We start from the raw sequence: 12,885 nt of genomic DNA on the forward strand, positions 1-12,885 counted from the left end.
GGGAGTCTGTACCAGCTTTTATAAAGAAATGTGGAAAGAAAGAAGGAGTTTTCACTTGCCTTACATTATCATATAGGGGCTGACCTGTTTGCTCTGTTTTTTGTTCGTGAACTACAGAAGGCAGGTCACTAACCAATGTCCAGACCAGCTAGCAGAGTTACCTGGCTGCAGAGAGAAAAGCCAAATAGTTCCAAAGTAAGGCAAGGTATTACCGTGAATGGATTAATTAGGAGGCTCTGGGTTTTGTCATTAACACTACTCACATTACTATTTCCAAAATATTGGGGGGCATAATCCCAAGGATAGCTGTTGGCACTTGAAGAAAATAAGTTGCCGCTAAAGGAAGGCAAAGAAATTTTGGCAAATAAACTCTGCTGTTTTAACTTACATCTTTGTCTCCCATTGCAGGTGGGGAAAAGAAACCAGGGAGGTGATTGAATTCATGTCCCTTTTGTGAAAGGTTGTTCATCATATTGGAGTCCATAGTTTTCTCTCTTCAGGTGGACCATCTTGGCTGAATGAGCATTCAGCCTCTTCCAGGGGTGACTGTTCTGTTCCAACTTGACAGTAGTGCTAGGGCATTCCTTCTGTTTTTCAGACTCACTTAAATTTTACCTTCCTCTGTGCCTGTTCTGAACAACTGCAGGAAAGGACAGCCAGTGGTTAAGGGATGAACTGTAACTGCCTCCTTTGTAAAGACTCTCAAGGTGGATAAAGAATACAGCAAGAGGAGCAAGGAGTAAACTCTTTATAGCCCATAGTTAACAATCTGCAACTAACAGTGTCTGGGATAACACAGAGAAGTACACTGCAGTTTTCCCACTTTTCCATTGCAGGCACAATGTACACTAGGGAGGCTATATCATTAACAGCAAGAGCTAAGATGAGACCCTACAAAGTGTGGGAAAACCACATCATTTTGAATTAAAAGACACATTTCCATTTTAGTGAATGCAAAAATCTTTGCTTTCCAGGAGTATCTGGCTGGTCCAGGCTACTGAATCTGTATACTCACAGGGCAAACCGGTATTGATTGACAGTGAGCTTCCAGGTGTTGATTCTGACTCCAGAACGAGTTTTTTGTTTTCACCTCCATACAATAGCGTGGCAGTAGCTTAGTTGCAGCTGAGTTGTGTAAGATGGAACCCAAGTGTTACCCTGTGGCACAATAGGTTCATGAATTGCGGATTTGAGGATCAACTGTTGTCAAATCATCTAACAATCTAGTTCTCAAAAGAAAGGCCCTATCTTCCTGTATCTTGATTTCTATGAGCTTTTCTACTTGCTTTTCTACTTTTCTACTTGCTATGAACTTTTTACTTTCTTGCTGTGCATCCCATTTCTTTGTTGCAACCCCCACAGAAACCTTCCTTGCCTATCTTTCCAGCTTTTTTATTCTTCAAAGAGCTCATTCTTTCCTGCTTCAAAAAATGCAGGCTTTGCATTCAACCTTTTTTCACACCTCTGTCAGTACCATTGTATGTGCTCTTGCCTATGATTTCTCCAGTTACCTTTGAAGCCAGTCAAGTCCATTTCCCCACGTGTCCATGTTTTTATTTTCTCTCCTCTGATACAGAGAATTCTGGTCTATATCTCTCTATTCCTTGTGGCTTAATCCTTTATTTAATATCTGTTTCTGACATGCAACTTTCAGGGAACTAGCTCACAAGCCTTAAATAGAAGGTTGTAGATGCATAGCCGTGTTTATGTTAACATAAAAAATAATTAGGTAGACTGGGGAAAAAACCCTGATCTTGACCAGTTCAAGCCTTTGATTGTGCGTTATGATAGTTTTTCCTTTCACTCCATACTCGGTTTGTGTCTCAGATACTAAGCTCTTTAAGCAATCTAATTAAAAATGATTGTACAGCACCTTACACCAAGTACAGCGCAGGGGCTATGGTCAGCCTTGCCGATCAGCAGTGTCAGTAGCTGTCTGCATGCCTCCTGCATTTGGAGGTTCTGTTCCTTTCCTCACTGTGTCAAATCGAGCTGGTCTGTTTACAGTGATTTAAATCAAAGTTGAATTTGGCCCAGATTTTAGTAAAACATTCTTCCTAAAGTATGGCAGTGAAGTCAATATTCTTATTGTTTCCTGCTGTGTCTTTATTTGCATGTTAATGGCAGATTATTGTTGTCTTTTCCAGTGTACTTCCCCAGAGACTCTATGCATGTTTTTATTGATTAGTTCCTCTTCATTTAACATTTAAATGGATATTTTCAAATTGGTGCAAAATTATAATAGTGTGTTTGCTCAAGGCATTTAACTGTGGCATTAGCAGAATCATCCAAGTCTGCTGATTATGCATGCTCTCTACAAAAGAGTTTAAGGACTGCAGTGCAGACCCGCAATTAGGTCTGAGTTACACAAGCAAATGAATCCTGGACCAAAAGCACCCATCAGCTCATTTTAATTCCTCAAATGTTAGTGCAGGTGAAGTATGAAAGCTGAAAGTACACGTTAACATAAGAAGAAAGTAAATCTGAATTTCAGCCTTAAAAAAAGTTCTTAACCTTTTTTTTCAGTTCATAAAAATGTTATATGCTGATCTTATACATTATCAGTTATCTCTTTCTGGGAGTGGAAGCTTTCCTAAAATGAGGTTGTATTAGGTGAGCATGCATAAACTTACTGCATGTAGTAGTGAAAATTTTGGCTACATGAACATGCACGTGAACAAACAGGTTTGCAGCTTTGAGTATGGGCTGCAGTCTCACCAAATTACATAAAACTCGTCTGGCCTCCTCAGTACCTAAGTAGAAGAATCATAAAAGCTGAGGTTTCAGCAACTAACACTTTATCTTTTTTTTTTTTTTTTTTTTTTTTTTTTATTCACCTTGCAATTACCTTTCTTGTTTTTACAGTTGTACTGTTTCCCTATTGTTTCTGAGAGGCCTGAAGATACAGTCATCTTTGCCTTGTTCCTTCTGGGTTAATCTTACTTCTAGGCAATGCTTTTAGTCTCAGGGTGGCATTGGGTGTCTTCTAGCAGATCCCAGTTGGCAGTCATAACTTGTTGAAAACACAAGTGACGCAACAGACATTTTCACAATAGACAAACACAGCTCTTTTGGCTGAATTCAACTTTGTTAATTAGAATCATAGAATCATTTAAGTTGGAAAAGACCTTTAAGATTATCGAGTTCAACTGTGTCAGACCTTACAGACTCCCATGGTCTTTTTTTCTACATTTGTTTTCCTTTCCCTGTGCTAAGGTGAAATGAATGTAACTATTTTGCTCAACAGCTGCTCAGTTTTGCCCAAAAGGTCCTTTTGTGCTGGGCGGGGAGTCCTGCTTGGAAAGCATCCTGGTGACTGGGAGAGAAGGTGCTACCTCTATCAATAATGTTCTGTTAGTGTGTTTCTTACCTCACAGTGTGTTTTGCCATTAATGTTTAAGCAGATTGTATATCTGAAACTAGAAAATTATGAAAAATCCTAAAGTCATGACAGAATAGGCTCTTTGTGGACGATATGGGGAAAAATATAGTCCACCTGATCTGGAGGTGTTAAATAGCAAAGCTCTGAGTAATCTCTGGGTGGGATGGATGCACTGTGTGTTAGTGACCTATCCAGGTAACTCTGACTCTCAGGGAAAATGGAGGTTTCCACCTGATTCTGTGGAACTGGTGGAACCTATACTAGAAAAATTTTGTACAAAGGAAACCACTTCAGATTTCAAATAAATGAAGTTAGCATACGATTGCTAAAACTGGCATATTCTTTGAATGTCTAATCAAAAATTCTTTAAGACCAACATTTTAATGCACTGTGATTATTTAACAGGGTGCCATTTGTATTTGTTAGGACACTTAAATGATTCAATCTCAGTCCTTCTTTGGTGGCTGTAAGGAAAAGTATCCAGAGACCTTTCTGGGCTGGGCTGTTGAGGAACCTGCAGCAGAAGGAAGGTAAGGGGTCCCAGCTGCCACTCTGCAGAGCCTTGTATCAGGGAAGGAGGCAAATGCAGAGCTGGAGTCCTTCCTGTAGCAGGTGTCTGTTCAAAAGGACATTATGGATCTCTTTCCTTTATGCATTATAAAATAATCTGTTAAAGTTGCTTTAAAACAATTGAATTGGGTATGTCACATAGCTAAAGCCTAGAAAACTGGGACATTGAAATCATGCTCTAGCTGGTTACTGTGGCACAAAATCACATGTTGCTCACAGAATCTGAAATTATGTAAAGATTGGTTAAAGGTAGAGTTTTTGCGATTAGCTCTGCATTTCCTGACTGTTGTCAGCTTAAAGCAAGCCCTAATGTTATTTTAATGTAGTTTAGTGTGTGGATTGCATCAAAGTAGGTTATATATTGATTTCTCAAACCTCAAAGCTCTGGAGGTAAATCTCTACTGAGAAGTGTCAGAACTTCAGTTAATACATGTATTGATAGGCATAAGATGTCACTATTGTGCTTACTGCAGGGATAACATTCGTGTTGAAATTTTAATGCCCATAATGTTTAGCCTTTCTAGACTATGGCAAGCTAATCAAAGAACCTTCTCTCATATATAAAATCACTTCACACTACTGAAAATTGCAGACAAGATAAATCAAGCTTTTCAATCAATTCAGTCCTCAATCATTCTTTCAAGCAGCAGCACAAAAAAATACAGTACATGCTGTATTACAGTTTGAAAGCAAGGAGATGCTTAACATCGAGGCTGGAGATTAACAGTGACAAGTTATATTGTGGAGAGTGTGAAAGGATGTTTAGACTGAAATATTAATTTCTAGATTAATGTAGAACTCAGTTATGACTGAGGCCATAAATCAGTGCTAGAATCAACTGGACTATGCGTCATCTAAGATAATGCTCCAGGTCAACATGTTCAAAAACTAGTCCACAGTTTCAAAACCTGGAAATTAATGTAGAAAGATGAATCTGGTTTTGCACAATATATTATATTCTTGAACTTTGGTAGCGTTCACCACCATAGAAGAAAAGTCTTTTTCTTTACATTTTCACACTGTTTCTCTTCTTTTGAAGACTTATGAAGTTTTATTAAAAGATCTGTATCTAATCAAGAAAAGAGGTAGTTTATTTGTAATTAACACTTTATTGTACAGTTCAGTCTCTTTTGCTGTTTGTGAGTTATCTGCATATAGTTTCTGACCTTCAACATTTGTTCATTATATGGAAAGATTTATTTGAATACATTCCAACCTATGGGCTGCACTTACCTTAAAATCTGAGTTTATCAGTATCTGCTGTTTATTCTGCATGATTGGTCACCAAGGGCATGTGTTGGTTTTGTTTGTTGGTGGTTTTTTTGGTTTTTTTTTTAGTTTCTGTGCTGAAAACCACAGAAAGCTTTTAAACTGGAGCTACTTCTGCCTGGGAATTTAGGTCCACAGTGCATAATGAAGTACAGGATAATCTTTATATAACTGAAGTTTTCTCCAGTATCAATAATGGAGTTGTGTTTGGGATATACGTTTTCAGTGATACCTGCAAATGAGAAGTGTATTTTGTTTTTTTTTAAAAAAAACCACCCTGTTTTCAGAAAGGAATTTCTCATGCATTTGCCAGTGGAGGGCTGCATTGATAAACTGTCCCAAATTTAGTCTCTAACTTGTCTCACACTAACTTTTTCTCTTAAAGTAGATGGGAAGTGTAAAGCTGATCAGAACTACATTTCCCAAAATACAATTCATAAAAAAAACCAACCCCCAAAAACAATCTAGAAAACTTCTGCTGGTGTAAACGGCAAAGTGGCATGCTGGGATTTGTAGTGTTGGCAGGCAAAGCAGTAAGAGTAAGAAAACAGTAAGTGTAAGAACCCATAGGTGGCTATATATAGTGTTTTATCAAGTGTAATTGCTTTGGGCTACCCTGTGAGACTTCTGGCAAAGTAATCTCTATATGAAGTCAATGGGACAAAAAATCATGCATTCAGAGAATTTAAGCAATTCATTTCCCTTCATGTTACAGGTGGCTCTACAAAATAGATGGAGTGAAATGGTTGACTGCCCTGGGTGGACAAGAGAGAAAATTCATTGTGGTTTTGGCATTATACATTTTGGACAGATTGGAAAATACTCTGCTAATTAGGGGAATTCCAGGCATGTACAGGAAGTATATTTCAATAACCCATGATTATGTTGGGTTTCACGTAAAACTATTTGTTTGGCTGCCAAAGTGTTTTATGGTGTGATGCCAATTGTAATATATTCAGAACACAAGCTAAAAAAATGCTTCAAACTTTGATGCTTGATGAGTTCATAGGATGGGAACACAAAGACAAAGAACCTTGAAAACCTCAACATGAATAATTAAGGTAAATAGACAAACTGTTCTGTATTGTGATTAAAACATAAGGAACTTTTGGGCATTACATAGCTATATAGAAATTCAAAACTTCTTAAAACAAAAGAATGTACTATAGTATCTCTACTATCTAACTATTACACTACACAATTTATTATGAGCTGTGTGGAAGGAGCACACTGCCATTCCAGCATTATTTCCAACCTCAGAGAATTACTGGCATCCTTTGAAAATACATCGAAATAAAAGTCACTGACATGTTAAAGTTTTCAGAAAAATCTTTAATAGTTTATAGAGATGGGCAAATAATATAACAAATTTTATTTTTGAGTATATTCTATGAACTGAGGAGTATATAGCAGAGTTTCGTAAGTACCGTAACCTGTAAGTTCATACTTGAAGTGATAACTGGAGCTATGCCAAAGTATCCAAAGCTCTTACAGAGGAGTGAGATTTTGACAAATCTCACTCCTCTGTAAGGAAAAAAAAAAAGAAATGTGAAGAAAGGAGTAATACAGTAAGTCGCATTGTTGCTGGATGCTGAAAGGACATGTACAGTAAGCAAAATGCCTGTGACTCCCAGCAACAGAGCCGGTGTTTCTTAATACTGCAGGTGATGGGTAAGGGCTGGCTGGAGCCTGGGTCCAGGCATTGTTATTTCAAGCCTTGGCTGAGGCAAAAGCCCAGACCTGGCTGTGATCACTATTGCTACCTGCCAAGAACCTTCCAGGTTGGGTGCACCTGGGTGAATGCAGCTTTTCTGAGTCCTGTGTCAGTCGTGCCGCACTCTGACAGGTGTGTGGGGAGCTGTAGCAGCCTGGAAAACCCAAAAGCGAGGTGCCGAAAGGCAATGGGACTCTGGAAAATTGGTGAACTCCCTTGTACTTTGGTTTTGGAGGCTGGGACAGAGACGATTGCCAGGTCTGCATATGTCAGATCTTCTCCTGACCTTTCCCAGAGCTGGTTGAAATAGCCTCAGCCCCAGGATGGGAGCAATCCCCCGCACGAGTCAGCCGGCGAGGCACTCCAGGCGTATGCCAGAAATAAAAGAGTGCAACAGCATCTGCACCCCCGCTCTCCCCCTGGGCCCGGCATAATGAGTGTGGCCAAGGAAGGAGGGTGTGGTGTCAGCCAGCTGCCAAATTAATTAATTGGGAGCTGGAAATACATGGATTGACTCAAGGGCTGCTTTGGGGTGTGCGCTGGCGGATGGATTTGACACTGACCAGAGCCAAGGAGCCACAGGCTGGGCTGATAGCAGCTGGTATGCCCTTCTGAGGTGACCTTCTGAGATACCGCTGAGGGGTTGGCTCCCAAAATAGTTTTAATAGGTTGCAAATTTTGGTTGTTGTTAATTGCCTTGTTTATAATCCAAATCTGCAGGGCTGTTTTGTTTTAATGAATCTATTGTCAAACTGCAGCTAAAACATTAGTCTGATGTTTGCTTTTGTTGCCTCTGCCTAGGATATAGGGTCAAAATGTAAATAGCTCTTTCCTTTCTCCAGTGGAGGAGCAACAGGATCTGTGGAGACCAGGACTGTACAAAAAAAGCAATATTGGGACTAAAAGACAGAAGAGTCTGCAACGCTGTGTCTCCCTCGTGCCTCCATCGTAAACTTTTTTTTTAGTCTTAAAGAAATCCTTTGAGCTCTGTATAGCTACTTTTCCCCATGTGTGTAAAGGCTGATCTGGGATTACAAACTGCAGAGGTATAATAAGGTGTATTCTTCTCGTGTCAGGCCCTCCAAGAGACGGTGCTATGGGAAATGAAAGAGATAATTTTTACTTTAGTGTGTAGCATTGGAAAAATTCTGCTGCTGCAGTTTTGCTTTCTGCAGAGGCTGAATCTCTGGCACAGGGATGAAACAAATTCCTAGATAGATGCATAATCATGCTGAGATAGGGCTCACCGTAGCTAGAATACGCGTTTGTTGTTTTAACCTGGAGGGCTGTGCTGGTTCACTCATGCAGCCAAGGACTGGAGTGGGCTCTAGCACTGTGTGAACAGGGTCATTGGCATTGCAGCAGCATCAAAGATGGTGAGCAGAGGAGGTTGGCTAGGTAGATGCGTTCTGCTTTTTCTGCTTCTGAGTACTAGGAATATTGGTTTTGCTCTCCCTTTTAAACGTGTGGTTTCTGATCTGGTGTGCATTGGAGGTGATGTGTTAGACAGGAGCACTGACTCTCTTCCAGCTGGTACTCTACTGGAGAGTACTCTCTCTGTCTACTGGCTCTTCTCCTCCCTGAGGGATTAACAGAGGGGAAAGGAGGAGAGACCCAGGCCATCAGCTAAAGAGAGGAGATTTACATCAGAAAGCTCATAGAGATGCTCCAAAACTAGATAGTCACCTGTTCCTGCTGCCCACCTTTTTCCTCTTGTGGAGGTCACTCTAGGATAAAGGCTGGGAAAAATGCCTATGTACCAGCTTCTCAGCACTGCTTCTTATGGGTCAGGTGTTGTGTACCATGTACCATTGATTTCAGCTGAAGGTGATGTGCCAGGATGCAAACAGGGGCACTCGCTTGTCTGTAGCCACTGTGGTCTGTCGATGGCAGAAGAGCCCAGTGGGCAGCTCCTGTGCCAGGCCTGTGTCTGAGATTCATAGTCTGTGCAAAAAATTGCAAGTATAAAAAAAATCTCCCTTATCCAGGATAATGGGGTGGGGGGAGGAAAAGGGAGGTGATGTGATAACCCAGATAAAACCAGGAGAGAGACAATGTGAAGCCTTTATAAATTAGGGCATGAGAACAGATTTAGTACCTCTGCTTAGAAAAAACCCCACTGCTTAGAGAACAAGAGCAGCACGGATTGGAATAGTGCAAATTGTGCCAAAGTTGACAAACATGGAAAATGACTCGATCTTTTTATTTGTTACTGAAACCTGACAGCATTTCAGTTTCTATGGCAATGGCTCTCTTAGGGATGAAATGCTTCTTGTCATGGGAGGGTCATCCAAGGCAGGCTTGAGAGGAGGAGAGGAGAGGTGACTGATGGGGTTCCTGAGGCCAAGTTCTTCTGTGAGCTACAACAAGGCTGTGGGTTGGCCCAAAGCTGGAGAGGACCTGGCAGTCAGGTCTATGATCTGCTCGATGACAGAAGACTGTCCTTGGGTGGGTGGAGGTGGGCAAGGAGTGCAGGCAACAGTTGCCGCAGTTCCAGCCACTGACTCTGAACATCTGGGGAGCTGCCAGGAGCACGCACTGCTGGAGCTCTTGAATCTGAAGTTGTAGCACTTAACTTCCTAGAACATTGTGCGTGTTTGTGTACCTGCAATAGCCATTTATAAATAGTTTATAATCCTGGCATGCTCCTCAGCCTGCAGATGAAAAGGGAGTTTCAATCCAAGAGGGGGTTTGCCACGATGTTGCAATAATTGTTCTTTTCTGTGCATCATTTCTATGAGGTTCTGTCAATCAAAGGGTTCAATGTCTTCATTATTCTGTAGGTGCATGTCATGCTTGAGGGGAACACTAGCAGGCTCAGTGTTGGGACTTGCCCTGAAACAGCAATAGAGGTAGCTTCACCAGGAATCAACAGGAGCTTATCTGTACTACAGGTCTTTTCTGGAGCGTCAAAGTAACATCTTAAGTTCAGAAGCCCTTAATGAACACACCAGACCAAATTCTGCTTCAGAATATGCATATGCGGCTCCTATTGAAGTAAATGGGCACTTTGCCTGCATCTGAGATAAGGATCTGGCTTGTAGCAAAGCTTAAAGAGGTATACACTGTGTTTTAATGGACAGAATTATTTTTTAAGCTATTTTCAGTTATTTCTAGTGTTGCAATAGGTAAACTTCCCTTGTTTTGCTGCTATATCTTCTGCATACTGGTTTAATAAGGTATAGAAATGGAAGTAAAGCAATTCAACGCGGTAGTTTATTGTGGTTTCTTTAAGGCAATGTCAAGATATTTTACAAGCTTGCAAAATTACATTTATTACACTCCAATCATCTGGCAGACCATAAACACTCCTGAATATTTCTGTTGGAGGAATGGCAATTTTTTTTAAAACCTAGATAGGGAATATGAGTTTGTTTGAAGAATGAGTGAATTTACCTAACATCTTTTCATTTTCCTTTAATTTGGCCTGTTTGGCCTTTAAGAGCTGTGTCTCCGACATCTGTTTTTTCTTTGCTGACACCATTCAGGCAAGTAATCAAGGAGAAGTCTGCCATTGCTTTGCACTGCACTAAAGCGTTTGTGTGTTTGGAAATTACAAACCTTTTCCAAAGAGGAGAAAGATGAGATGTAACAAAGAAATGATGAAACAGGATTAACAAGGTAACAAATAAATTCCAAAAGTAATAATTGAAAATAATGGAAGCTAAGAAAAGAAAAATCCCCCCCATAAATATAAATGTTATAATAAGGAACTATATATAAAGAAGGAACAATAAACTTAGAGGTGTGATTCCATTTGCTCTCACAAAACACAGGACTTTTTTGGGACACCATGCCTATGTTGAAAGTGTGACATAGTAATCTTAAGGCAGAAAGTGAGTGTGGAGCCTAGCCACCAATCCTATGATGCTGCATCCTTCCTTTTAATGCTTTTAGTTCAGAGGATGCTAATCTTTCTCCTGTAGCAGACGATTGGTAATTCTGACCCAGGATCAATGTCCAGGGTTCCTGGGCACTGCTGAAATGTGACACTTATTTACTGTGCATGCAATTCATAGGCAAATGTACTATACAAATATGAACAGTCACACATGCTAAATCAATGGAGAAAGCTAGAACTAATGCAGCTTTTCATATACTTACATTTGGAGCAGCCTGTGACATGAGTAAATAACAAATTTCCTATAAGGGAACTCATAGTGGGAATCTCGAGACTTCTTAAAGTTTTTCTTTAATTCAGAGTTTAAGACTAGTATAACTGTGAGTAGGTTTAATGCCACTGTCAGTCTGGGAGCATGCCAAGTGTGGACTGGGTATTTCTTCAAGATGTAGAATAATTTGTGGGTTTATGTATATAGAATATGCCAGTTCTAGGTGATATATATGATATATCTATATGACTGGAAAAAAAAAAAGAGAAATCACAACTCGAAAAGATGCACACCTTTATTATTTTTGAGCTTTATAATTTATAATTGCATCACGCCTATTGCTTAGACTTGTTGGAAATACTGATTCTCTCAGTGAGGTTATAAATCCTGCTCTACAGAAGCATGGCAGTATATGTATAAAACCTCTGGGGTTGACCAAGACAGAGGCATTTTGCTTCTCATTGTCGGGGTATGTTTGGGGATCACAAGTGAGCAATATTCCAGGAAAGTCTGTGCCAATCACATATAATTGCGCTAATGAAGAGGCAGTGATGAGAAAGTAGTTCCAACACAGAATTTATAAGGTCTAATTTATTTTAATTTTTTATCTTGTACAATGACAGTCCCATCTCTCAGCTCATACAAGCAAAACTGGAGCTTTTTCTTCACTGAAGCATTTGTAATATATCCCTTCTTTTGACTTTTCCACTATTATAATTGTGCTGTATCCTTTCTTGCAGTGGGAGCAAAAGATTGATTCAAGTACCTGTCCTCAGGGTGATTGCTTACTTGCATGAAAGCATTTATGAACTTTACATTTTGGAAACTCTGCTCTTCTTTCAGGTAAGATTGAAATGTTCCAGCAGATTTAGTGGTCATAAGGAGCTGGATAAGCATTGTTTCCTTAATACACTGAAGCATAGGAAAAAAGGAAGAAAAAACCCAAACCACAGCAACACAAATTTTTATTTGTTGAAAAAGATGTGAGGAAAAAGCTTTCAAAAATGACAGAAGAGGGAAGGATGCTTCATATGCTGGGCTTACAACTTAAAATTCTTTAAGGGAATCAAACATATCTGAAAAAGTGCTGAGAAATAATATCAATGAATGCCCTAAAAGGTGGTGTATCAAACATACTGTATACTGAGAGCACCCCATGCCTATTCTGTGATCAGATGGAAAGAGGCTGATATGCCGTGATTGCAGAAACTATGGGAGTTGGTAGGTCTGTATTTTTCACTCCAAGGAAGACACATTTGTTTGCAAGCTTATGGAATTAATATTGACAGACATAAGCACACTCAAATTCTCAGAAATGTAATAGTAGCAAGTGAAAGTCTGTTTCAAAATATTTATAGCATAATTTAAGTACAGTGGAAAGCAGGTAAGAGAAACAGGGCAAATAGAGGACCTGAGTGGAAAAACTTTCCTCATAAAAATATATTAGGAATGATTTAGAAATATGATTATCATTAATAAAATTCAGGGAAACAAAGAACCTAATACCCAGCCAAAGCTTAAAAGGTGCCCAGGCTATTTGACAGATTTGAAATTGTGAGCAAAGAAAGACTTCTGCAAGGTATTAGCATATTTCAGTAAAGACATGAAAAGGAAGAAAGGACAAACATTGGGAAAAAATCCCTTGCCATCCAGTCTCACTGGCTTGTCCCTGACTCTGATGGATTTTTGAGAGTGATATGGGGTTTCAGTTACAGAAAGTTTTGACCCACTGACTTTTCTGTTAATGTTTTGAATACAACCAGCGCAAGTTCTTGCAAGGACCCCGAGTCCTAAGCCAAGTACTGTTACCTGCTTGACGACTTAATATTCCGAGGCCT

General features: G+C 39.8%; 1 protein-coding gene across 1 annotated transcript in view; it reads right to left on the minus strand.

The window, feature by feature from the left end:
• The window catches only part of RNF32 (ring finger protein 32), a 79,087-nt gene extending 68,692 nt beyond the window's left edge, over nucleotides 1-10,395 (minus strand). The window contains 2 exon segments of the mRNA XM_026843500.1: nucleotides 8,745-8,879; nucleotides 10,332-10,395. Coding sequence (XP_026699301.1) covers nucleotides 8,745-8,879; nucleotides 10,332-10,395 — 199 coding nt within the window.
• Between the last annotated feature and the right edge of the window lie 2,490 nt (nucleotides 10,396-12,885).

Source organism: Athene cunicularia, assembly GCF_003259725.1.
Source record: "Athene cunicularia isolate RWA chromosome 2 unlocalized genomic scaffold, athCun1 chr2_part1, whole genome shotgun sequence".
NCBI lineage: Eukaryota > Metazoa > Chordata > Aves > Strigiformes > Strigidae > Athene > Athene cunicularia.